Source organism: Sus scrofa, chromosome Y, assembly GCF_000003025.6.
Source record: "Sus scrofa isolate TJ Tabasco breed Duroc chromosome Y, Sscrofa11.1, whole genome shotgun sequence".
In the NCBI taxonomy this organism is placed as follows: domain Eukaryota; kingdom Metazoa; phylum Chordata; class Mammalia; order Artiodactyla; family Suidae; genus Sus; species Sus scrofa.
In genome coordinates, this window is record NC_010462.3 from 3326703 (window position 1) to 3354296 (window position 27594).

The 27594-nt window shown below is 43.5% G+C and overlaps 1 protein-coding gene across 13 annotated transcripts in view; it reads right to left on the reverse strand.

Moving 5' to 3' along the window:
* PNPLA4 (patatin like phospholipase domain containing 4) overlaps positions 1 to 27594 on the reverse strand; it is an 81652-nt gene that overhangs the window by 39068 nt on the left and 14990 nt on the right. For 4 of the 13 annotated variants that reach the window (XR_001302515.2, XR_309176.3, XR_001302514.2 and 1 more), the window contains exons 5-6: positions 26484 to 26549; positions 8442 to 8594 (exon numbers count right to left, since the gene is read on the reverse strand). Coding sequence is in view for 9 of the 13 variants with exons in the window: in XM_021080873.1 (XP_020936532.1) it covers positions 8442 to 8594; positions 26484 to 26549 (219 nt within the window). In the remaining 4 variants the exon portion in view is untranslated. 13 annotated transcript variants of the gene reach the window in all.

Here is a 27594-nt window from a genome sequence, read left to right on the forward strand (position 1 = left end):
AATGCATGTAAATAGCTTGCAAATCACTGGTATCTTGAAGTGTATATTAAAACTACACTGGTGCCATTTCAATCTTCCCGGTAATAGCCAATACTTAAATGACACTGTTAAAATAATAAGGATGTCAACCAATGATTTATTGCCTCTGAGCAAATGGGATAGATCAGTATAAGACTTCAATTACAGAAAGATTTTTAAACAAAGCATTTCACCACACTGCATGTGGCATTGTTTCTAACTCCATATGCATTGATTTTTAATGGCAAGTTGATTATAATTTACTGACAAGGAGGCAATATATGGAGGCATTGCCAAATGTAAAAACTAATACAGTATATAGTGTTTGTATATACAGTAACAAATGAGAACGGACTCATCTGTAATTTTTTTTTTTTTTTTTTGGCCACACTCCTGGCACGTGGAATTGTCCAGGCCAGGGATCGAACCCACATTGCTGATGCAACCTATACCAGAGTTCCAGCAGTGCCAGATCCTTAACCTGCTGTGCCATAAGGGATTATTTTCATACAAAAATTGTATTAACTTGGAATACGGAATTGTTCAAGAGAGAATATAGGCGTTCCTGTGCTGGCTCAACGGAAACAAAGCTGACTATCATCCATGAGGACACACGTTTGATCCTTAACCCCCAATCAGTGGGTTAAGGATCTAGTGTTGCCATGAGCTGTGGTGTAGGCTGCAGACATGGCTCGGATCTGCTGTTGCTGTGGCTGTGGTGTAGGCTGGCAGCTCTAGCTCTGATTCGAACCCTGGCCTGAGAACTTCCACATGCTGCAGGGGCAGCCCTAAAAAGCAAAAATAAAATAAAAATTACTTTGAGGTATATAATTAACCTATAAAAGACATTATATTCACTGCTTCAGTAAATTTTTTTTTTGTCTTTTTGTCTTTTTGCCATTTCTTGGCCCGCTCCCGTGGCATATGGAGGTTCCCAGGCTAGGGGTCTAATCGGAGCTGCAGCTGCCAGCTTACGCCAGAGCCACAGCAACACGCGATCCGAGCCGCGTCTGCGACCCACACCACAGCTTAAGGCAACGCTGGATGGTTAACCCACTGAGCAAGGCCAGGGATCGAACCCGCAACCTCATGGTTCCTAGTCGGATTCGTTCACCACTGCACCACGACGGGAACTCCATCAGTAAATTTTTATCAATGAAATATACACAAACTAAGGAATTTTTATTTACAGCTGTCTTCAGCACAGAGTAATATATTAATAGAAAACTTGGTTTTTGGAGTGGAAGTTATTTCTGTACAATGTTCTATAGCCATAAAATTAGATAAAATATATTTAAGAACTTAAGCTGAGAGGAGAAATAAAAAGGAAATTATTTCAAATTTAGTACTGATTATTCTACCATGCCATATGTGAAGGGTGATTTTTTTTTTTAAATAAAGGCATTTTAAACACAAATTGAGAACCTTAGTGACTGATGTTCTAAAACTGGCTTAGAAGAGTGTTTTCAAACTGTAGATCTTCACTCATTAGTGACTGTGAAATCCTTTAAATGTATCATGATACTATTTTTTAATAAAAGGCAATTGAAACATCAAAGGCATTACATATGCATATCTTATGAAAATTAATTTGAAGTTTTAAATTCACACCTACATTTGTATATGTGAAATACATGCATATAGGAACTGGATCACCATATATACTTTATGTAGGTCATATTCAAGAAAATTTGGATATCTGTGACGAAAATGGTTTAACAGGCATCACGAGATATAGCTGGTTATAATGGGCCACCCAAAAAGCTTACTTGGTTGGAAAACAAGTTTTCAGGTAGTAAAACCAGAAAACTCGTGCCATCTCATTCGTGTATGCAGATCTGTATGCGAGGCGGAGGTGTGCAACACTGCTAAGAGGCTCACAACAAAGCTGATCGTGCAACACGAGGAATGATGACAGGGCAGGCTGTACAATCTCCTTCTGCTTCAGAGTGTTGGAAATAGCATGTTCAAACGATGCTTCTCAAACGGCACATCACTTCCAATGAAGCACCAGACCCCTCATTTGGGGACAATTTGGGTCTCTGTGTCTGTAATGGACAACCTCTCGGAAATCCTTTTGTGTTTATACAAAAGGTTTTAGAAAGGGAGAGAACCTAATTGAACCAAGTGCAGGGGTGCCTCCCTTCCCAGGGATCTATCCTGTGAAAATGGATTGTGATGATCATTATACAACTACAGATGTGATAAAAAATAAGTAAATAAAAAATAAGAAAATAAAAGTAAAAAAAGAAAGTAAAAAATAATAATAATAAAAAGAAATTAAGAGAAGGACTTCCTGTTGCGGCTCCATAGGTTATCAACCCGAAGTAGTATCCATGAGGATGCAGGTTTGATCCCTGGCCTCCCTCAGTGGGTTAAGGAACCAGCGTTGCCGTGAGCTGTGGTGTAGGTGGCAGGCACGGCGTGGATCCTAGATGCCTGTGGCTGTGGTGTAGGCCAGCAGCTCTGATTCAACCTCTGCCCTGGGAACTCCCACATGCTGCAGGTGAGACCCTCAAAAGCACACACACACACAAAAAGAAATTAAGAGAAGTATGTTTAAGACCTCACCTGCGTTTTCCCTAGTTGCTGGACAGGAACTGATGTATTTCAGCTCTATGGATGACAGCTCCCTGGGCCACAAAAAGCAGACACTGACCGGCTGTGTCTAAGATCACAGAGAAGGTAGTCAGGACACGGTCTGGTGGCTCCCACAATCATTGGCAACAGAGCACGCGTTTCTGAGTGAGGCCAAGGGTTGACCATCTTGCATAAGCTTGGGCACCCCAGTCTCCTGGTCGTGTCCTGTGCTGCATGACACCCACCCGTGGCTGTCACAGTTCCTAAGACCAGGTCCCCTCACCCCTTCTCCATTCCACACCCTCTCTGCTCTCAGCCGCACCTCAACTGATCATCGCCCTTCTCCACCGGAACGACCCACACCTTGCGTCCTGAGTCAGCTCCTGCTTCGGACTGAGAAGCCCTTGCTTCTGCCCCAGAAGCTCACCATCACTTTCCATCCAGTGTCCACTAGCGATGGCCGCAGAGAGGACAACCAGGGGACGGATCTGGCTTTCGTCTGCCTCCCTGCCTCCCTGTACACCCACAAATCCATCTCCCTTTGAGCTGCAGGCTGAAGGTGGGTCCCCTCACCGCCCCCCGCCAGGTCCGCATGTGGAGATCCTCATGCCTAACGTGATGCTAACAGGAAGTGGGGCCTCTGGGGGGTGGCGAGATCATGAGCGTGGGGCCCTCGTGAATGAGATCAGCGTCCTTGTGAGGACTCCGGAACGTCTTCCCACCCCTTCCTCCGCATGCAGACGCGGAGGGAAGCAAGCCCTCAGCAGAGCTGGCTCTGCCATTGCCTTGACCTTGGACTTGCGAGGGCAGGGAGGCCAGTCCCTAGGGCAGGTTTATCAGCCAGCCAGTCTGCGGTATTGTGAGAGAGCAGCAGGGATGGACCGAGATGGCCTGACAGGCATGACGCTATCGTCCACCCACTACCATGACTGCGCAGCCCGTGCAAGGAGCCACGGGAGTGGCAGGGAGATGGAGCCCTTGCCTTGTCCGTGCTTTCAACAGACCCTCTCTACCTAATTTTGGGGCTAGCTGGCCGTGCTGCGATTATGACCTGTACAGGAATGCATCTTCAGAAATGCTTTCTAAAAAAAAAAAAAAAAGAAATGCTTTCTATAGCCAGGAAACCCTGACTCATATTGCGGCCCCTCATTAACTCAGTCGAGAGCGGGGGTGGGGGGGGGGGGATACCCTGAGGGGCAGATATGAGGAACACGTAAATAGGTGTATGAGCATTCAGTCAGCAACGCTTCGAGGTGTGTCAGCAGAGGCAAAATTAAGTGCAGAGTGGAGCAATTACATGGTGAATGCAGCCCAACTCAACTGTCAATCTGCAAATAGTAACTATTATAAGAGGACTAGCGTATAAAATTATAATGAAATGTAATATGATGTAATAGCAATTATTATTATTATGAAAATGTATTCACTTTTCCTGATCTGCAGTAGTCATTTTTGTCTCCTGCTTTATGTGGATAATTACTTCAAATTTCACTTTTATTTGGCCACAGAGTAGACATAACTTAGGCAAGAAAATCCTCAAAACCCTGAGCTTCCCTAGTTATCCATTCTTCCCCTGTAAAAGTAATGGCCTAGATCAAAAAACATGCCTATGGAGTTCCCGTCGTGGCGCAGTGGTTAACGAATCCGATTAGGAACCATGAGGTTGCGGGTTCGGTCCCTGCCCTTGCTCGGTGGGTTAACGATCCGGCATTGCCATGAGCTGTGGTGTAGGTTGCAGACGCGGCTCGGATCCAGCGTTGCTGTGGCTCTGGCGTAGGCCGGTGGCTACAGCTCCCATTCAACCCCTAGCCTGGGAACCTCCACATGCCGTGGGAGTGGCCCAAGAAATAGCAACAACAACAACAAAGACAAAAGACAAAAACAAACAAACAAAAAAAGTCTATGATTAATATATGTAATTAATTACATGTATCTGTTTTAATCATCAGAAAAAAATTTAAAGCAGCATAAATGAGATCTGTCCATTTTAACTGCCCATGTCTTTTTGGAATCATAATTCATTGCCCAGAGCCTCACAGCTCTTTCTCTGCAAACTTCTGGTATACACACAATATGCCCCATATTCTGAAACCAGAATGGAAGAGTTTTTACTATACTGTTTGATCCTTTAATGCATTATTTAACTTCAAAACCAAATCTATTTTCCTTAATTGTCAGTGGAAGCCGTGGGGGGGGGTTGTTACCATAGTTACAAAGTAAAGCCTGTTATTGAAAAGAAGAAAAGACTAATGAAATTTTCAATGACAGATTCAAAGATATTAGGAAATTGCGCCAACAGGGAACTGGGAGCTTATCAAGCTGTCAATCACAGTAATTACCGTGCACACATATCAGGATCTGGGTCAGAAAGTCTCCAGAGTTTCCAGATACCAGTTCTATGGTGCGTCGAAATGCTGATCCCAGTGACAAGGCCAGCCTGTCGGCAGCGCCCATTTCCGTGAGGAGAGCCGCGCACTGAACCGCCACAGAGCACGCACGGTGACCTGCCTCCGGTGGCACAGCACACCTGGAGGACATATTCTATTGCCACATCGCCCTCATTAGAAAGCTGCTGCGCCGCAGACCGATGTTTAAAAAACCCTACAGGATCTTTCAAGTCAAGTACCAGCCACTAACATAGTCAAAGACATATACAGTAGGTGCAAACTACTTGTAAAACGTCTACCATATTGAGATGTGGTTTTGCTAGCTAGGTCAAGGTGTCAAGAAATGACTTATTGAAATATTCAGATTATCCACAAAAATGACCAACAGGAAGGGGAAAAATCTAGGGAACAAACAGATATAAGAATGAATTGAGAATCCATCCATCCAGGAGTTCCTGTCGTGGCTCAGTCGAAATGAATCTGATTAGCATCCATGAGGAGGCAGGTTTGATCCCTGGCCTTGCTCAGTGGGTTAAGGATCTGGCGTTGCTATGGCGTAGGTCACAGACAGGGCTCTGATCTGGCATGGCTGTGGCTGTGGGGTAGGCCAGCGGCTATAGCTCTGATTCGACCCCGAGCCTGGGAACCTCCATATGCCACATGTGTGGCCCTAAAAAGAATCCATCCACTACAAGTCACGTATTAAAACAGCGTATTAGGATTTAAGTACATATTTGCTGGAGTAGGAAAAGATCTGTATCTTCAAGCAACATCCGTACTCTCTGTGAGTCTAGCATAACTTGTAAGAAATGAGGCAGCCATCGGTGTTTGCGTGCTGAAAGTTGTGAATTTGGGGGTTTTAAGTACCATAAAATGGATTGAAAGAAGGGCTTCAAAGGGTAGAAAGAGAAATGCACAACAATTAACGACGCGCAATTAAGCGAGTATGTGTCTCGCTGCTCCTTGCTAATTCAGAGGCCATGCTTGGCAAAGCCCCATAAAAACAGACTGAAGATGGAAGACGGTACATGAGTTAGTACCAACCCACACACCAGCCCTCAAGTGACAGGACCACTCAGAGAATCGAAGAGCTGAGGTCAGCATCGCAGGATTTTCCAGTAAGGAAGGAACGCTGATTCTGGACTGAATGCTTATTTGCCAGGCCACTGGGCGGACTTGGTTGTGCTTGTAGTATTTCATCCATCTACATTCCTAGAGTGGCTCTGTCTAGTACACAGATGAACAGATGAGCCTTTTGTGAAGGACGGCCTTGAAGGAGGAGGGAGGGAGAGAGACCAGGTGGAGAGACAGAGCTCGGGAGACGGGACTGGATATGAATGGCAGCCAGATTCAGATATCACGTTCGTATGGATGACAGCCATCCAGTTTCAGAGCAGGCACGCATCCAAAGAGCCTGACCATTACCTGAGCGAGTGGGCGGGGCTGTGAGGGAGGAAACGGTAAGGAAACCACACCGGAGCTTCTGGGAACCTCTGCTCTGCGCTCCTACCACCTCTCCAGGGGCCTCTGCACACCCCTAGAAAAGCAAGGCTTTGGTCTCCCACCCCTGGTTAAAGCCTTTCCTGATGCCAGCTCTTCCCCAAACCCTGTCTCTCATATCCCAGAGGGACTGAGGACCCGCCGGGTTCAGCCTGAGAGCACAGTTCCTTCTGTTCTGGAGCTACGGGACACTGCTACCTCCTAGAAACACCCAGCCTTCACAGCGTGAAGGATAACGCCACGTTCCCTATGCAGAGAATGTGTCCATCAAAGCCGTCTATTTTCAGCGTTCCATGGTTTCCCCCAAGAGCCTACCCTCTCTTACATTCCCAACGGGCTTTCAAAAGGACATGACAGTTCTATTTTTTGTTTTAGGGCCACACCCATGGCATATGAAGGTTCCCAGGCTAGGGGTCAAATCAGAGCTGTAGCCGCCGGCCTACACCACAGCCACAGCAACAGCGAATCCGCACCCCATCTGCGACCTACGCCACTGCCCATGGCCAGGACCCTAACCCACCGAGCGAGGCCAGAGATGGAACCTGCATCCTCATGGATGCTAGTCAGATTCATTTCCTCTGAGCCATGATGGGAACTCCACGACAGTCCTTTTTAAAACATTCCTTGTTGGGAGTTCCCGTCGTGGCACAGTGGTTAACGATTCCGACTAGTAACCATGAGGTTGCGGGTTCGGTCCCTGCCCTTGCTCAGTGGGGTAAGGATCCGGCATTGCCGTGAGCTGTGGTGTAGGTTGCAGACGTGGCTCGGATTCCATGTTGCTGTGGCTCTGGTGTAGGCCAGTGGCTACAGCTCCGATTCAACCCCTAGCCTGGGAACCTCCATATGCCGCGGGAGCGGCCCAAAGAAAAACAAAAAGACAAAAAATAAAATAAAATAAAACATTCCTTGTCACCCAAATGTGCCCTTTTTAATGACAAATTCTCACAAGATGCCTCTTATTTCCTCACACCAAGTCATGATTTAAATAGTAAAAATTAAAAACCTTAGAAAAACTAAAACAGAGAATTAAGATAGGCTTTTAAAAGGAATTTAATTAGAAACCTCCATCAAGGATTGTGTCAAGTGTATTCCACGTAATAAACATTTACGCATTCTGCTCAAACCAGCTTTCTTTAAGTAAAAACTTGACGGCGTCATCAAAACCACGCTGATACAGGGATTCCATTATCCTCTTGTTAGGTGGGAAAAGGGCTTGGTGAAGCCTCACTAAGTTTGCCATGGACAACTAGGACAGAAAGACAAACTGGAGCTGAAAGGTATCACAGTACAGGTAAACGTGTGCTGTTTCTGTCATTTGAGCTTTCTTCTCATCACAGATATGAGAGATTTTTTTCAAACATCAGCAGCCAAAAAAATGAAAAGTTCCACTCCAACACAGAGACTGCATGAGGGTCTCTCAGCCTTGGTGCTACTGACATTTTGGGCCAGATGCTTCTTTGTGGTGCTATCTGGAGGGCATCCCAGATGTGACCTCCCAAAAGTCTCCAGACATCACCCAGTGTCTCCTGCGTGTAATATCACCTCCTGTTGACAGCTATTAGACTAGATTAGGGAAAGCAACAGCTTCATGTAAATTATTCTGTTCGGTCCCTCACTTTTTCTCGGATATTTTTACATCTTAATGACCGCCTTCTCTTCACGCAACTACATGATCTAATTTAAAGCTGTACTGAAATCCTGCCAAGTTTATTGACCTGAAAAATCCGTGAAGGAATGCAAACTATTTCACAAACAGACAGTTAATAAATAGTCAAAGGATGGCACGATTACAGCCCCCAGGTCCCAGGGGCTATCTGCACGAGACATGCTGACAAGTACTAAGAATGTTTTGTGCCATTTGCACATACCACTATCAATGAGTTGCCCATTTTGGAAGCATGTGGAATGTTCTGGCCGAGGAGGAGCCTTCGAATGTCAGTGAACGTCATCACTCACCAGTATGTGCTGGTTGGCGATGCCGACATAGAGACCCAGCTGCCCTTTGTCCTGTGGGGAGATGTCCAGTCGCCCGCTGAATGGTGAGATGGTCACTGTCCGGCCGCCAGGCAGGATGGGCAGGCTGTCGGTGAAGCCACCGTCTATCCATTTCTGTGGAAAGACACGCCCCTTGTTGACACACCACCCACATGAAGAAAATGAGCCTGGATTTCTCGATAGGACTCTGCTTCCAACAACTCATGCCATGGAGACTGATTTCCTAAGTCACTATTTAGGGGGTCAGTTTGGGATTTGTTTGGGAAGCAAAGCACATCTTTCTATGCCTATCACTGACCCATAAGAACACTGGACAGAATCAGGAAATGCTTCCAGTTGGTGAAGAGCTTTATGGAGACTGTTTTACTTAAGAGGGACCTGCATTTCTACTGATTACAGTGCGTGCAGAAGAAGCCAAGTGTCATTAGCTCGGGATGCATCACCTCATCAGAGTGGAAAGCCAAGTTTACTCTTGCCACGGGACCAACCATGCCCTACCACAGGCGCTGCCGTTTTTATCCCAAGACCTGGAATTCAGCACTTTCTGCACCCAACTTAAAACAACCAGAAACCGTTCTATTTCCAAAGCAGCTCCCTTCAAGCCACGAAACACGAGAGGTGCTACATCGAGATGAGATTCCGTGCTTTGAGACCCAAGGCCAAAGCAGAGGGAGGGACAGAGCAGGCCAGAAAAGCTTCTAAAGGCTTCTGCTCCTGGCTCTTGGGGGCTGAGGAAACATCAAGACAATAAACCTTGTGCCGTTTCCAGGCAGAAGAGTTTCAATCTGTCCTAGAACCTATGTTGTCGCGTCATCCGCTCTAACAAACAGGGCAATACACAAAACTAAAGCTCAACCCCTCCAGTTATACCTGCCTTGGAAATATCCTGCAGCTGAGATGCACAAGGGCAAAAGAAGACTGGGAATTGTGGAGAACCCCTCACAAAAGTGTCTTTTGCGGAGGAAGCAAGGAGGTGCGCTAAGGAGTGGGACACAGCTTAGCATACAGTATCTCTAATGCTGTTAAAAACCATGCATTCATCTTTGTCGTTTCTTTATTAAACACAGGGAAGAACCCCAAAGAGCTGTATCTTTGTTGTCGCATGTTTTATCTTGATTTCTAAGGCTGGTACTGCAGTGTTTACAAAGGCCTCAGCCAGCCACCAACTCCAGCCAGAGGGAACAAAAATAAGCAAAGAAAAGGTGACCATGTGTCTCTTTTGAGGGTGCTGCTTTTTGGAGGAGGAGAAAGAGCCTACAAAGATTTGATTAAAATTAACCTGACCTGGATAGAGAAAAGAGAACACATATTGCAGAATTATGGATATTAAATGGACAAAGTCACATGTTTACGTATAATATGTATGTGGGAATTTACTCACATACATATACACACATGATTATACACAGTCTAAAAAAGCATACAGTGAGAAGGTCTCCAGATATCTGATTCTGTGCCTTACTGTCCTGGAGTTGTTTTTTTTTTTTTTTCCTGTCTGCTTTGGGTGTAGATACCGATTTCTGGAATAGGCCAATACTTTGAGAGAGAGAGAGAAAAAAAGACACCTTACGAACTACCTTTCATAGTCTCCGTAAAATATCTCACCAAGGATGTGAAAATTCATAGAGGTTGCATTAAGGGAAATTAAAAATACGTATCCATTGTCATATAACTCAAGGAAGAGCTCATCTGAGTTCTTCAGCTGAAGGAAGAGAAAGTCGATGTGGCTCGTGACGTTGCCAAGTGTTCTAATTTGGAGGCTGAGGACGGCAGTTCCACGGGGCTGGGAATCCTTCTGCCAATTTTCTTTTTGCATTTACTATTATTTTTAAAAATTTTACTGGTGTATCGGCGTTCCTGCTATGGCGCAGCAGGTTAAGGATCTGGCGTTGCCACAGCTGTGGTATAGGCTGCAGCTGCAGCATGGATTCGATCCCTGGCCTGGGAACTTCTATATGCTGTGCATGTGGCCAAAAAAAATTTTTTTTTAATTGGAGTATAAGCATTTTTTATTGGAGCTCCTGTCGTGGCTTAGCGGTTAATAAGCCTGACTAGCATCCATGAGTGTGCAGGTTCAATCCCTGGCCTCACTCAGTGGGTTAAGGATCTGGTGTTGCAGTGAGCTGTGGGGTAGGTCACAGATGTAGCTTGGATCCTGCGTTGCTGTGGCTCTGGTGTAGGCTGGCCACTAGAGCACCGATTCAACCCCTAGCTGGGGAACCTCCATATGCCATGGGTGCGGCCTTTAAAAGACCAAAAAAAAGATTTTTTCTATTGGAGTATAGCTGATTTACAATGTCCTGTTAGTTTCAGGTATATAGCAAAGTGAATCAGTTATACATACACATATATCCTTTCTTGTTCAGATTCTTTTCCCCTATAGGTTATTACAGACTACTGAGTCAAGTTCCTTGTACTATACAGTAGCTCCTTGTTACTTTATCTATTTTATATGGAATAGTATGTATTTGATAAGTCCAAACTCCGAATTTATCCCTCCCTCTTTTTCCAAATTTTGTTTGCTCTGATTTACTTACTGTGATTGGATAAATGCCTAAGGAAAACAGACAGCTTACCCAATGCCCTGATTAAATTTTCACTGATGGGAGGTCTCGTCATGGCGTAGCAGAAGTGAATCCAACTAGTATCCATGAGAATGCAGGGTTTGATTCCCAGCCTCGTTGCCATGAGCTGTGGTGTAGGTCACAGATGTGATCTAGATCCCAAGTTGCTGTGCCTGTAGCATAGGCCGGCAGCTGCAGCTCCAATTCGACCCCTAGCCTGGAAAATTCCATATGCCATGAGTGTGGCCCTAAAAAGAAAAAAAAAAAAATTTTTCAGTGTTACTTGCTTCTCTATAACCAGACCACCACCAGCTCAGATGCTCCAAGTGCAGTGAATACATCTTATCCCCTAATTTATTTATTTATTTATTTTGTCCTTTTGCCATTTCTAGGGCTGCCACAGCTGCGGCATATGGAGGTTCCCAGGCTGGGGGTCAAATCGGAGCTGTAGCCACCAGCCTACACCACAGCCACATCAACACCAGATCCAAGCCGCATCTGCGACCTACACCACAGCTCACGGCAACGCCAGATCCTTAACCCACTGAGCAGGGCCAGGGATCGAACCCACAACCTCACGGTTCCTAGTCGGATTCGTTAACCCCTGAGCCATGGCGGAACTCCTTATCCCCTAGTTTATACTCTTATGAGCTGTTTCATTCCCAACAACCACACATACATTCATGTACCCTGATTCTAACAGATCTTCTGGAAACAAGGGTAACCACAGCCAGTGTTCCTGGGTGCAAATATCTTATATCTCATGTGCTACGAGTCATTTCAAATTCTGCATTTTATGTCCTTGTGGCCATGACTTCTCTGGCTGCTTGCTATACATTCCTGCATGTCACACCCACATTCCCACCTCATGGGCACGTTTCCACAAGCTGGAAGCCACTTCCCCAAGTCCTAAGATTCCCAAATCCTCCTCATGGTTCTTCTCATGATGGTTTTGCCCTGTGTTTGTTAGTTTTCACGTCAAAACACCACCCATCCTCATCCTCAAAGGAAAGAGGAGGTCAAATGTGTTTAAAAAAAAAAAAAAAAAAAAAAAAAAAGATAGAAAATCCCAGGCAAAATGTTTTTCAAATGTCAAACGTGCCGCTGGCCACACAGTGGCTGTCACTTGTCCTAATACCCTTTATTCCCATGTCTGACCATATTCTAAACATGCCCCATGCTAAGGTCAACTGTCTGTGTTCCCCGAGTGGTGAATAAGCAGCTGCTCCATAGAAAAGCGAAGCTCATGCCCCGTGGTGGGGTGGGGGCATGCTGTGGCTGTTCTCTCAGGGCTACAGCATTGAAAGCCAGAGTTAATGCCATTATTCTAAAGGGGTAGAGCACCTGTCACTCCCAAGCCAGGCGGGGTTTTCATCTGTCAGTCCTTGCCAACTGTTCCCTTACACATGAGGCGCGATGGCTCCTTTGAGTTTATGAATTCTAGCAACTCTTGTTATGTGATGAAAGGGCAAGACCTGAAAACCCGAGGTGGTCCCCTCTGCTGAGAGGACCTATTTGTTCATGCAGCAAGACCTTCCAGAACCCCCACGGCGCATCTGGATATGCATTCCACGCTGTGATGTGATCGTGACAGACCTTCGATGCAGGGCTGAATTTTCTTAACGTACATGTTGCCCAAAAAAACAGGTCAATAAAAAAAATACTTTTTTGGAGGAATGAATGAGATGTTGCTATCTATAATTATTATAAATATCAAGGCACAGTATTTACATGGTTTGTGAAACAGCATCTCATGTATCCTTTAATTTCATCTTTACAAGAACCCCACTGTATGTAGGAAGGTCATGCTAGTAGTACGTTGGGTTTCCTCATTTTAATGGCAAGGCAAAGGAAGCTGGCAGCTTTACTTGCTCTAGGACAGAGGGTGGGCCAGCACTTGCTTCTGTGAATAAAGTTCTCCTGGCCCGTGGCCATGCTCTTCTCAACCTCACATGGCATTCCCACAAAACAGCAAAGGTGAGGGGTAGTGGTGACAGACTGTATGTCTCAGGATGTATAAAGTATTTGCTGTCTGATACTTTCAGAAAATATCTGCCACCCTTGCTGGAAAACATGCTGAGAAAAGGGCTGGAGCTGGTCTTCTTTCTTCAAGTCACAGGGAATATTTGATAGCGGCGGGAAAGATCAGCATCAAGAGACCAGCAACCTCCAAACAACTCATACAACTCAACCACAAAAAAGCCAACAACCCAATGGAAAAATGGACAAAAGACCTGAATAGACATTTCTCCAAGGAAGATATCAGATAGCCAACAAGCACATGAAAAAAATGCTCAACATCTCTGATTACTAGAGAAATGCAAATACAAACTACTATGAGGTACCACCCCACATCAATCAGAATGGCCATCATTAATAAGTCCACAAATAACAAATGCTGGAGAGGATGTGGAGAAAAGGGAACCCTTCTGCACTGTTGGTGCCAATCTAAACTGGTAAAACCACTATGGAAAACAGTATGGAGGTACCTCACAAAACTAAATATGGAACTACCATATGACCCAGCAATCCCACTCATGGGCATATATCCATATAAAACTTTCCTTGAAAAAGACACATGCACTCATATGTTCATAGCAGCATTATTCACAATAGCCAAGACACAGAAACAACCTAAATGTCCATCAACGGATGAATGGATTAAGAAGGTGTAGTATATATACACAATGGAATACTACTCAGCCATCAAAAGAACAAAATCATGCCACTTGCAACAACATGGATGGGACTAGATACCCTCATACTAAGTGAAATACGTCAGAAAGAGAAAGACAAATACATATGATATCACTTATATCTGGAATCTAACATACAGCACAAATAAACCCTTCCACAGAAAAGAAACTCATAGACTTGGAGAATGTACTTGTGGTTACCAAGAAGGAAGGGGAGGGCGTGGGATGGACTGGGAATCTGAGGATAATAGATGCAAACTATTGCCTTTGGAATGGACAAGCAATGAGATCCTGCTGTATAGCACAGGAAACTGTATCTAGTCACTTGTGATGGAAAATGATGGGGGATGATGTGAGAAAGAGAATGAATATGTATGTGTGACTGGGTCACTTTGGTGTACAGTAGAAAACTGACAGAACACTATAAACCAGCTATAATGGAAGAAAAAAATAAAAATCATTAAAAAAAAAAGAGAGACCAGCAACCTAAAACAATTCAGTACATATATAGACTGCTGTATCAACGTTTAATGAGAACTGCAACCCAAAAAATTATAATAGAGACACACATAAAAAAGAGAAACGAGTTTCCAGTGTGGTTCAGTAGGTTAAGAATTCAACATAGCCTTCATGACTATCAGTTAAGGTAAGATTCCTGTTGTGGCTCAGCAGCAATGAACCCAACTAGTATCCATGATGATGTGGGTTCAATCTCTGGCCTTGCTTAGTGGTTTAATAATCCAATGTTGCCACAAGCTGTGGCATAGGTTGCAGATGGAGCTTGGAGCTGTTGTTGCTGTAGCTGTGGTGCAGGCTGGCAGCTACAGCTGTGATTTAACCCATAAATTGGGAATTTCCATATGCCACATGTGCAGCCATAAAAAAATAAACAAAAGTAAACCAGGAGTTCCTGTCGTGGCTCAGCAGTTAACAAATCCAACTAGCATCCATGAGGACATGGCTTTGACCCCTGACCTTGCTCAGTGGGTTAAGGATCTGGGATTGCCATGAAGCTGTGATATAGGTCACCGACATGGCTTGGATCCCAAGTTTCTGTGGCTTTGGTGCAGGCTGGCAGCTACAGCTCCAGTTTGACCCCTTGCCTGGAAACCTCCACATGCTATGGGTGCGTCCCTAAAAAGACAAAAAGAAAAAAGAAAACCAAATAAAACACTAAAGATAGTCATCAAATTACAAGAGAAGCAAACAAATGAGGAAGGGAAGAAAAAAAGACCTAAAATAGTAAGTCCAAAACAATTAAGAAAATAGCAATATTGCTATTTATTGTAATTATTGTAATGCAATAATTACATTGAATGTAGATGAATTAAATGCTCCAACCAAAAGATATAGATTGGATGAATGAATACAAAACCAAAATCCAGGCTGAATGGATACAAAACCAAAATCCACATATATACTGTCTACAGGAGACACACTTCAGATAAAAGGACACATAGAGACTGAAAGTGAGGGGATGGAACAAGGTATTCCATGCACATAGAAATGCAAAGAAAGCTGGAGCGGCAATACTCAGACAAAACAGACTTTAAAATAAAGATGGTCCAAGAGACAATGAAGGATACTACCCAATGGTCAAAGGATCAATCAAAGAAGAAGATATAACAGTTGTAAATATATACACATCCAACATAAGAGCACCAGAGTAAATAAGGCCAACAGCCATAAAAGGAGAATTCTACAGGAACACAATAATAGTGGGGGACTTTAAACATCCCATTTATCCCAATGGATAGATCATCCAGAATAAAAAATCAACAAGGAACCACAGGCCTTAAATGATACATTAGACCAGATAGACTTAACTGATAAGTCTTACAAGATTCCATCTAAAAGCAACACAATACACATTCTTCTCAAATGCACATGGAACAGCCTCTAGGACTGATCACATTCTAGGCCACAAATCAAGCTATTGTAAATTTAAGAAAATTAAAATTATATCAAACAGCTTTTCTGACCACAGTTCTATGACACTATAAATCACCTAAGAAAAAAACAGCAAAAAACACCAATGCTTGAAAGCTAAACAATATGCTACTAATCATCAACAGATCATTGAGGAAATTTAAGAGGCAATCTTAAAATTCCTAGAGACAAATGAGAATGAAAACGTGATGATCCAAAACCTATGAGATGCAGCAAAAGCAGTTCTAAGAGGGAAGTTTGTAGCAATACAATTTTACCTCAGGAGACAAGAAAAATCTACAATAAACAATCTAACCTTACATTTACAGCAACTAGGGAAAGAATAACAAGCAAAACCCAAAGTTAGTAGAAGGAAAGAAAGCCTAAAAATCAGAGCAGAAATAAATGTAATGGAAAGAAAGAAAACAAATGGAAAACTTCAATGAAACTAAAGACTGGTTCTTTGAAAAGATCAATGAAAATGATAAACCCTGGAGATCCCACTGTGGCTCAGCAGTAAAAACCCAGCTGGTATCCCTGAGGACTTGGGTTCAATCCCTGACCTCATTCAGTGGGCTAAGGATCCAGCATTGCCATGAGCTGCAGTGTAGGTCTCAGCCAAGGATTCTGCATTGCTGTGGCTGTGGTGTAGACTGGCCACACCCTAGCCTGGGAACATCCATATGCTGTGGGTGCAGCCCTACACAAACAAAAAAGGACAAAAAATATGATAAACCTTTAGCCAGACTCATCGAGACAAAAAGGGGAACGATTCAAATCAATAAAATTAGAAATGAAAAAGAAGTTACAACTGACACCACAGAAATACAAAGGATCCTAAGAGATTATAACAAGCAGCTCTATGCCAATAAAATGTACAATCTAAAAGAAACGGACAAATCCTTAGAAAAATACAACCTGTCAAGACTGAAGCAGGAAGAAATACAAAATATGAATAGACCGTTAAAAGTACTGAAATTGAAACTGATTAAAATAACTTCAAAAAGGAGTTCCCTCATGGCTTAGTGGGTTAAAGACCTGGCATTATCACTGCTATGGCTCTGGTTACAGGTGTGCCACAGGTTCAATCCCTGGCCCAGGAACTTCTATATGCTGTGGGCAAAGCCAAACAAACTACCCACCTTACAAAATACAGTCTACAACCAGATGGATTTATAGGAGAATTCCATCAAAATTCACAGAGATTTAACACCTTTTCTTCTGAAACCCTTCAAAAAAATTGCAGAGAAAGAGAACACTCTCAAGCTTGTCCTATGAGGCCACCATCACCCTGATTTCAAAACCAGACAAAGATAAGGAAAAAAAAAAGAAGGAAAATTACAGGTCATTTTACTGATGAACATAGATGCAAACATCCTCAACAAAGTATTACCAAACTGAATCCAACAATATATTAAAAAGATCATATACCATAATTAAATGGGACTTATCCCAGGGATGCAAGTATTCTTCACTATATGCAAATCAATCAATGTGATATATCACATTAACAAACTGAATAAAAACCGTATGATTATCTCAATAAATGCAGAAAGCTTTTGACAAAATTCAACACCCAATTTTGATAAAAACTCTCCAGGAAGTGAGCATAGAGGGAATCTACCTCAACAATAATAAAGGCCATATATGACAAACCCATAGCTAACATCATTCTCAACAGAGAAAAGCTGAGAGAATTTCCTTTAAGATCAGGAACAAGACAAGGAATTCCCTCGTGGCTAAGTGGGTTAAGGACCTGGCATTATCACTGCTATGGCTCTGGTTACAGGTGTGCCACAGGTTCAATCCCTGGCCCAGGAACTCCTATATGCTATGGGCACTGCCAGTCAACATATTTTGCAAGTCCTAGCCACGGCAATCAGAGAAAAAGAAAGGAATCCAAATGGAAAAGAAGAAGTAAAACTGCCACTGTTTACAGATGACATGATACTATACATATAAAATCCTAAAGATTCTACCATAAAACTAGTCTAATCAATGACTTCAGTAAAGCTGCAGGATGAAAGACAGCAATCTCTTGCATTTCTACATACTAACAACAAAAGTTCAGAAAGAGAAATTATGGAAACAATCCCATTTGACATCACAAAAACAGTAAAACACCTAGGAATAAACCTACCTAAAGAGACCAAAGACCTGTACTCTGAAAAGACACTGACGAAAGAAATCAAGGAGAACACAAACAGATGGAAAGATATAAAGCTCTTGGACTTAACAATCAATATTGTCAAAATGACCACACTACCCAAGGCAATCTACAGATTCAATACAATCCCTTTCAAATTACTAATGGCATTTTTCATAGAACTCAAACTAAATATTTTAAAATTTGTATGGAAACACAAAAGACCCACATAGCCAAAGCAATCTTGAAAATGAAAAATGGAACTGGAGGAATCAGGCTCCCTGTCTTCAGACTGCAAAGCTATAGTCATCAAAACATGGTACTGACACAAAAACAGAAATTTAGAGAAAGGGAAGAGAAATGAAAGCCTAGAGATAAACCTACACACCTATAGTCAACTAATCTATGACAAAGGAGGCAAGAATGTACAATGCAGCAAGGACAGCCTCTTCAGTAAGTGGTGCTGGGTGAATTGGACAGCTATGTATAAAAGAATGAAATTAAAGTGCTCTGTAACACCATACACGCAAATAAACTCAAAATGGATTAAAGACCTAAATATAAAATCAAATACTATAATAAAACTCCTAGAGGCAAGTATAGGCAGAACACTCTTTGACATAAATAGCAGCAACATCTTTTTGGATCCACTTCTTAGAGTAATGAAAACAAAAACAAAATAAACAAATGGGACCTCATTAAACTTAAAAGCTTTTACACAGCAAAGGAAATCATTAAACAAACAAAAGGACAACCCACACATGGGAGAAAATCTTTGCAAGTGATTAATCTCCAAAATATATAAACATCTTATCCAGCTTTATATATTAAAAAAAAAAAATCAGGAGTTCCCATTGTGGCGCAGTGGTTAATGAATCCAACTGGGAACCATGAGGTTGTGGGTTCGATCCCTGCCCTTGCTCAGTGGGTTAAAGATCCAGCGTTGCTGTGAGCTGTGGTGTAGGTTGCAGATGTGGCTCGGATCCCGCGTTGCTATGGCTCTGGCGTAGGCTGGTGGCTACAGCTCTAATTGGACCCCTAGCCTGGGTACCTCCATGTGCCGTGGGAGCAGCCCAAGAAGTGGCAAAAAGCCAAAAAAAAAAAAATTGTTTCTGCAGGGATGGGAGGAAGTGGAGCAGGGGAGGTAAATGTGATTTGGAAATGAATTTGGTAGTTGCAAACATACTTTGTTTGCTGTCATTATACAGAGAACCAAGATTTATGCCCAGGGAAGGTTCTTGGTTTGTGAGCCTCAAAAGATGGAGCCTGGTGGGGTGGGGACAGAAGAGGGGAGTGAGGGGTAAAGGAAGGAGGAGGGGAAAAGAGAGGGTGTTTGTGTGAAGGAGATACCTGCCCCCAGGACATAGGTCATCCCATGTGGGATGAAGAACCATGGGCGAGGAGAAGCAACAGGAGACTTTTTAATCAAAGGAAGACAGGTTAAAATAAACAAAATTAAAAACTGAGATTCCCTGCAGTACTGACTTCTACGCAATGATGATTCTTGGTACAACACCCACTCACTGACTTAAGTTTTGGATTTCTGGAGGCTGCTCCAAAATGTTGACTCCAGATACCCAATCTTCAGGAAACACTGTAAGAGTTATTAGCAGCTGACATTCTATAAATGCTATAGAGAAAATATTCGCTGGAAGACGAGCCTATTTTTTCAAAAGTCAAATGGACATGCAAAACAGTTTAAAAAGCTGATGAAAAAGAAGCTTCTCCATCAGCATAGCTGTAAACTGATCACCAGAGTTCCATTAAGCCAAGTCTAACTGGTCGCCCGGGCAGCCATCACTGTTTGCTGTGACAGTGATTGAGCTACAATCTATGGGAAATGTCTTAAATTATGAAGAAATAGGTCCTGAGGGCTAGAGAAGTAATTGTGTATAAATACATACTTACGGTATCCTATTACTCTCTTTCCCACAGGTATGTCAGTAAAAAAGGGTTAATCACAACACTGAATCAACTAAATTTCAATAATTTTTTTTTTTAAAAGAGAAAGGATTAACAATCCCTAATCCATGCAAAAGCTCAATGGACTAAAAAACTACAGTGATAGGTAGTCTACACACAATGGATTGTCCAAACCTTGCCTGAATTCTAACTCAGGCCAAAGAACCCCTGCCCCAAACCCTACAGCTTTTCTTCTGATATGCACGTGTCACTTCCAAGGCTAAAATATCAAAATAACAGGAGGTTCCCATTGTGCCTCAGTGGTAAGGAGCCAGACGAGTCCCCATGAGGATGCAGGCTTGATCCTCGGCCTCACTCAGCGGGTTAAGGATCCGGCATGGCCGTGAGCTGTGGTGTAGGTTGCAGATGTGGCTCGGATCTCATGTTGCTGTGGCTGTGGCATAGGCCAGCAGCTATAGCTCCAACTCGACCCCTAGCCTGGGAACTTCCCTATGCTGCAGGTGTGGCCCTAAAAGGAAAAACAGCAACAAAAACAGAGTAATAGTCACTTGCCAACATTGTTCTCCCTTAAAATGAAAAAACAAACCAACAAACAAAAGCACTGATCAGTTCAGAATGACTCTCTTGAAAATCTTTATTCTTGTTTCCAATTGATAACCAGAATGTGTGAAAGCAGGGTCTGAAAGTAGGCACATTCCTCCCGCTTCCTTCATCACTGGAAAGAGGCCATATGTATGGAAAGAAAATTCACAGGTAAAAAACCCAAGACTGAACTTCAATTTATTTCCATTTATGCATTGATTCAATTGTTAATGAATATCTACTATAAGGAGGGTAGATAAAGCCAGAAAAATGACAAAAACTTTTTAAACGCAAGTTTTCCGAGAAATCATACTACTTTTAACAACCTGTCGAGAGCAGATTATCAGTATCAGATTTCTAATCTGGAATCTTCCCTTGCCATTTATTTCTTCTTCTTAGGGCCATACCTGCAGCATATGGACGTTCCCAGGCTAGGGGTCAAATCTGAGCGGCAGGTGCCAGCCTACGCCAACAGCCACAGCAGCACCTGATCCAAGTCACGTCTCTGACCTACACTGCAACTCACAGCAATGCCAGATCCTTAACCCACTGAGCAGAGCCAGGGATGGAACCCACGTCCTCATGGGTACTAGTTGGGTTTTGAAAACCCTGAGCCACAATGAGAACTCCCCAGTTTCAGTTAATCTTAAGTCTTATGGACATATGGAACCTGTAAGTGATGAATGAAAGATTTTTTTTTTAAATAAAAATATTAGGTCCACAAACTAGTATTAGTAAAATGCAGTATGTTCAATAGCTGAGTCATACCAGATGTGGGGATGAAGTGCTCGGATGTGTTAGACAGGAGATGCAGGAGCAGAGCATGGACCTGGCCCCCACTCGGCCTCAGACACACCGTCACGCCCGGGCCTCCTGTGGCTTTGCCTCCAACCCAGGAATGTTGAGCTTCCTTTACTCACCATCACTTCAGAACAACAACCAAAGCCAACATACAAATCAAGGCCTGGGATCCATAAAAACATCACAGCCTCCAACAGGAGAAAGCCTAACACAGAGTTTTATGTAATTTTAACAGCATGAAAATCTCACACCCATAGGAAAAACTGCACTGCAAGCAAAGTTTGCTTTTCCCTGAAATTGGAGAGATTTTAGAGACTGGCATGACCTAGAAACTGTACTCAACAGGGGGAGGGGATGAGAGTCAGCTGTCAGCATGGAAGGGTGCTGGGAAATCCTCTCTGTGGCCCTGCGCATGGAGCCAGGTCATGAGTGCTCTAAGTGTGTTGTGTGCTTGGGGTCCTCTCTTCCTGGGCTTCACCGAACAACCAAGGAAAACCCAATGCTTTCCAGAGACATTAGGTCCGAGTCAGCAAGTAATGCTGCCATGCCTGCCATGCACAAACGTCAGGAACCAGCAAGGCCACGTCCACCTCCCAAGGGCAGAGGGCTCAGGGGGACGGTCTCCCTCTTTCTCGTACCTCTGGGCACTGCGCTCCCTGTTTAATTGTAGCCCTCCTTCCATGTTTATGTCCAAGTCCTCAGTCACAAAGTGGGAAACTCAACGGAGAACATTTCCCCCTTTTAGCCATTCCTGGTCATTCCTTGTCATTTACCTGAGCAGTGGGTATGGGGTGAGATGCAAGTCAAACAAGGGGAGATTTTTTTTTTTTAAAGGAATGAATAAGGCAAAGTAAAGCAAGAGACATGGTACGGATGCACACACTAGAGATCATCCTGGGAAGGTTGCCCCCTAAAGTAGGGACCTCAGCAAATGAACATGTCTGCCTCTCAACTTCCTTTTCTATAAAAGACAGGGGTAATAATCCCTACAGAACTTGGGAGTGGAGTCTAATGCATCTGATAGAAAGCACTAACAACAGAAGTTTGACTTCTTTTGCTGGTCAAAGGACAATAGAAGGTGGACTGGTAAGGTCTCCCTCCTCAAGTCATTCAGAGCCCAGGTCTTTCCAGCTCATTATCAGTTTTTATCCAAGGTGTGATCTCTGACCTCATGATCCACTATGGCTGCTAGAGCTGCAGTCATCACATCTGAGTTCCAAGCAGCAGGGAGGAAAGAAAGATATACAACTTTTGTTCTTTTAGGTCCCACAGTAATTGGGCCTCTCACTGAGCAGCACTTACCAGGATGGCCCCATCTAACTACAGGGGAAGCTGGGGAATGTGGTCTTTGGGCTACACAGCAACAGGTCCAGCTAAAAAAAACAGTAACTTGAGGTTCTGTGACTAGGGAAGAGGAAAGTGTGGTGCGTAGGGGCCATGATCCCCTGCATCTTCTTCATAATACATTTATTACTATTTAAACATGGGAGACGTTTGGCTTCATCTCACAACGTACTAGGCTTCTGGAATGCAGCTCTGTTCTAATCTGGCTCTCCCCTCCTTTTCCCTCACTCACAAGCTATCTCCATCCTGCCTTCTTAGGCACCACCACTTCATTTATCCATCACATCAGCAATTCTGATGACTCTTGGATTCCGAATCCCCTTTCTATGATCATACATAATCTCATGAAACACCTGAGCACTTTGCATATCTTTTTTTTTAACCATTTAGCCATTTCTGTCATGATTATATATTATAAAGCAATAACGTGAAGTAAAATCATTACATTTCATATCATAAAATTAAACTTCATCACCATAATGGAAGGATGATTTTCATAGCATCTTTATTCAAAATTTATGTGTAAAAATAAGTGTTGATTTGTACTGCTATAAGGGAAAATGCTACTTAACTTACTTTAAAATAATCACGTAAAATGGGATACCTCTCAAATTTGGCAGGGACAACATGGATCACGCTCCTTGGTAACTGAGTATCTGCTAGCTCTGAGAGGCAGTACCCAAAACAGGACACCTGGCTTTCCGTAAGCTTATGTTTAAATTATTTTACGTTGCTAAAAAATAAAAAATAAATCAAATCAAATCAATGCTAACTGGTCACAAAGAGGGTTTTAGCCTACAGCATGTAAGCCCATCACTGGAAGCAACAAACAAATAAGAACATGCATATGGCCAGCAAAGACAGTCCAAGGTGGACCAACGGTCCAGTCTCAGGCTCTCCACCTTTGTATTTCCACAACCGCATCCAGTAAGTCCACCTTTCTGTACTCCCCCTCCTCATCTGCAATTTTACCATTAAAAATTTTTTTCTATTATCATTGATTTACAATGTTCTGTCCATTTCTGCCGTACAGCAAAGTAACCCAGTTATATATATACACATATATACACCCACGCGTATATATACACTTTTTTTTCCATATTATCATCCATTATGGTCCATCACCAATGACCAGATATAGTTCCATGAGCTATACAGCAGAATCTCATCGCCTTTTTTTTTTTTTTTTTAAATGGCCACACCAGTAGCATATGGAAAGTTCTCAGGCTAGAGGTTGAACTGGACCTACAGCCTACACCACAGCCACAGCAATGCAGGATCTCAGCCGCGTCTGCAACCTACACCACAGCCCATGGCAACGCCGGATCCTTAACCCACTGAGAGAGGCCAGGAATCAAACCTACAGCCTCATGGATACTAGTCAGATTGTTACCACTGTGCCACATGGGAACTCCCCAGACTCTCATTGCTTACCCATTTCAAGCGCAATCGTTTGCATCTACTGACCCCAAACTCTCAATCCTTCCTACTCCCTTCCCCTCTCTTGGCAACCACAAGTCTGTTCTCTATGTGCATGAGTTTGTTTCTTTTATGTAGATAGGTGCATTTGTGCCATATTTTGGATTCCCACCTATGAGTGCTATCACATGCTATTTGTCTTTTTCTGACTTACTTCACTTAGTATGAGAATCTCTAGTTGCATCTGTGTTGCTGCAAAAGGCACTTTTTTATGGCTGAGTAGTATTCCGTTATGTATATACACCACATCTTCTTAATCCATTCATCTGTCGTTGGACACTTAGGTTGTTTCCATGTCTTGGCTACTGCAAATAGTGGTATTGGTACAAAAACAAGACAGATAGAGCAATGGAACAGAATGGAGAACCCAGAAATAAACCCAGACACCTATCATCAGTTTATCTTTGACAAAGAAGGTAAGAACATAGAATGGGGAAAAAGGCAGTCTCTTCAGCAAATGATGCTGGGAAAACTGTTCAGCCGCATGCACATCAACGAAACTAGAAGACACCTTCCCACCATGCACAAAAATAAACTCAAAATGGCTTAAAGTCTTAAACATAAGACCAGACACGATAAAAGTCCTACAAGAGAATATAGGCAAAACTCTCTCTGACAACAACTGCACAAATGTTTTCTTGGGTCAGTCTCCCAAAGCAACTGAAATAAAAACCAAAATAAACCAATGGGACCTAATCACACTTACAAGCTTATGCAGAGCAAAAGAGACCCTTAAAAAAAAAAAAAAAAAAAGACAACCTATGGAATGGGAGAAAATAGTTGCAAATGATACAAGTAACTAGGGCGTAATCTCCAAAATATAAAAACTACTCATACAACTCAACAACTCAACAGCAAAAAAGACAACCCGATTGAAAAATGGGCTGAAGACCTAAATAGACCTTTCTCCAGAAAAGACATCTGGATGGCCAAGAGACCCATGAAAAAATGTGCTCAACATCACTGACTAATAGAGAAACACAAAAGAAAATGACAGTGAGGTACCACCTCACACCAGTCAGCATGGCCATCGTTGGCAAGTCTACACATAACCAAATGCTGGAGAGGGTGTGGAGAAAAGGGAACCTTCCTACATGGTTGGTGGGAATGGAAATTGGTACAACCACTAGGGAGAAGAGTATGGAGGTTCCTCAGAAAACTAAATACAGAACGACCCTAAGACCCAGCAACCCCACGCCTAGGATTATATCCAGATGTCTGCCCCTTTTAGGCAACCATTTGTAGCCTGCCTGGTCTGGGCCAAGAATCCTGCGAAAAGCACAGAAAGGGGCCAGAATGATCAGGAAAACTCAGAGAAAGAAAATCATGATGACAGCCAAGGTCAGAGCACAGACAGATCCCCAATCACAGCCTCGACAGAGACTCGCACATTCAATTCCTTGGTTGTGAGACCACCCATTCCTTGAGCGCAAGCTCTGCGCTGGGCCTTCAAAGTGAGAGAAAAAGGGAATGAGTAAGCGACAGCTATGAATACGTCTTGTGTACACGTCTAGTCACACACACCTGGAACGTATACATAAAGCAAATGGCATTTATTCATCCAGGAACGTGTGCCTGATCTCGAGGAGGTGTTTAATAGTGTATGTAATTACAAAACATTCATCTCTGGTTATACGGTGTGTGCCGGCTGTGGAGGGGTGGCTAGGGTAGGATGGGGAGCTTTCGTGAATGGCTGTGGAGGATACAGAGGGGCCTGGCTGGAACAGCCCTGGGCCGTGCTGAGAGCAGGCTGCAGGTGGAGGCTTTCCTCTCAGGTTCTCTAAGAGAGCTGGCCTCCTGCCTCCAGGAGCACCTGCTGCCGGGAAGACAGCTCTCCTCCAGGGAAGGATATTTCAGCCCCTCCTTGACAGACACATGTCTAAGTAGAAGACCTAGAAGAAGAGGGGCTGCTGGCTCCCAGCAGGGGGACATGGTGGGGTAAGGGGGAGTCAACATACTCCTTTGGGGGCCCTGATGTCCTTCCCTGCCCTGACGGAGCAGCTCTGCTTCTAGCTGTTTCTAGAAGGGGACATCAACAGGACTCCACATTTATAAGATCTTTTTCTTCTTTATGTACTTTTTAGAAAAAAGGTAACCATTTCTTAACAGAGGAACAAAAGCAGTGTCCCAGTCAATCATTCTCAGACCTGAGGATCCGGTACCACAGCCCCCTGAGCTCAACTTTGTTGTTGTTTGATAGAAACAAAAAACTATGGGCGGGGGGACACAGTTCCCATTCTGGCTCAGTGGGTTACAAAACCCAACTAGTATCCATGAGGACGCGGGTTTGATCCCTGGCCTCGCTCAGTGGGTTAAGGATCCAGTGTTGCTGTGAGCTGTGGGGTAGGCCTGCAGTGGCAGCTCCAATTCAACCCGTAGCCTGGAAACGTCCATAAGCCACAGGTGTAGCCCTAAAAAGCAAAAATATTTTAAAAGGTCCTAGAGAGTTCGAGCTACCAGAATATCACAAAATTGGATCTTTCACAGGCAATGTATGCAGAAGGGAACTACGGATAATTGGTCAGTTTCAGCACATTACCTGCCCGCGGTACGCCACTGGTCTCAGTCCCGCGTAAATGGGCACGAAGCTACTAGCCAACAGGACCTAGATGGACAAAGGGAAGACACCACTTGTGAGAGGGGCCAGTGGCAAGCCATGATCTATTTCATGGCACCTACCATCAAATTATAGTTGTTTAAACACACAAAAGTGTACTGTGAAAATGCCATCAAGTTCCACCTATTTCAAGTGTACTACAGGACACACTTAAATAGAAGATAACAATGTTTAATATCAGAAAAGACCTGAGATAGAGAGAGAGAGAGGCATGATTTATCATATTTGACTCCGTCAACTGCTCCTGAGTAAAACTGGCATTTAATTGTAGACAGCGGAGTTGATATAAAATCAATGTCCAGGTAAGTCTAAATTCCTGAGGGTTTGCAGTTTATTGCAGATGAGTTCTTTACAATGCAATTTTAAGTAAGGTATTTACAATGCTCTCCTCCACACTGTAAGCATCAAGCATCTTTTTTTTTTTTTTTTTGGTCTTTTGTCTTTTTAGGGCCGCACCTGCAGCACATGGAAGTTCCCAGGTTAGGGGTCCAATTGGAGCTGCAGCCGCCAGCCTACACCACAGCCACAGCAATGCCAGATCCGAGCCGCATCTGCGACCTACACCACAGCTCATGGCAACGCTGGATCCTTCACCCACTGAGCGAGGCCAGGGATCGAACCTGCAACCTCGTGGTTCCTAGTTGGATTCGTTTCTGCTGCGCCACGATGGGAACTCTAGTAAGCATCATTTTAAAGTTTCACTCTGTCTTCCAGAGGAACAAACGCCTCTGGTTATTACAGGGGAGGTTAGCCTGCCGCTCGGGGATGTTCTAAATTACGTTGCCAGGATCTCACTGAGGGAGGAATGCATTTCATGTGCCAGGGACATGGCCTGGATCCATAATGAGACAGTGGTGAGTGTGGGCACTGATGACACTCTATGTGCCATTTAAACAGTCAAAAAAGATTGCCGTTTAAAATACTACCTTTTCTTCCCCCTGGAGAAGGTGGGTCCTGGAGCTTTTCTGACAGGTACATGCTTTGCTTTGCAACGTTACTTCCAAGTCACTAGTGTTCTCTTTGGAAAGATACA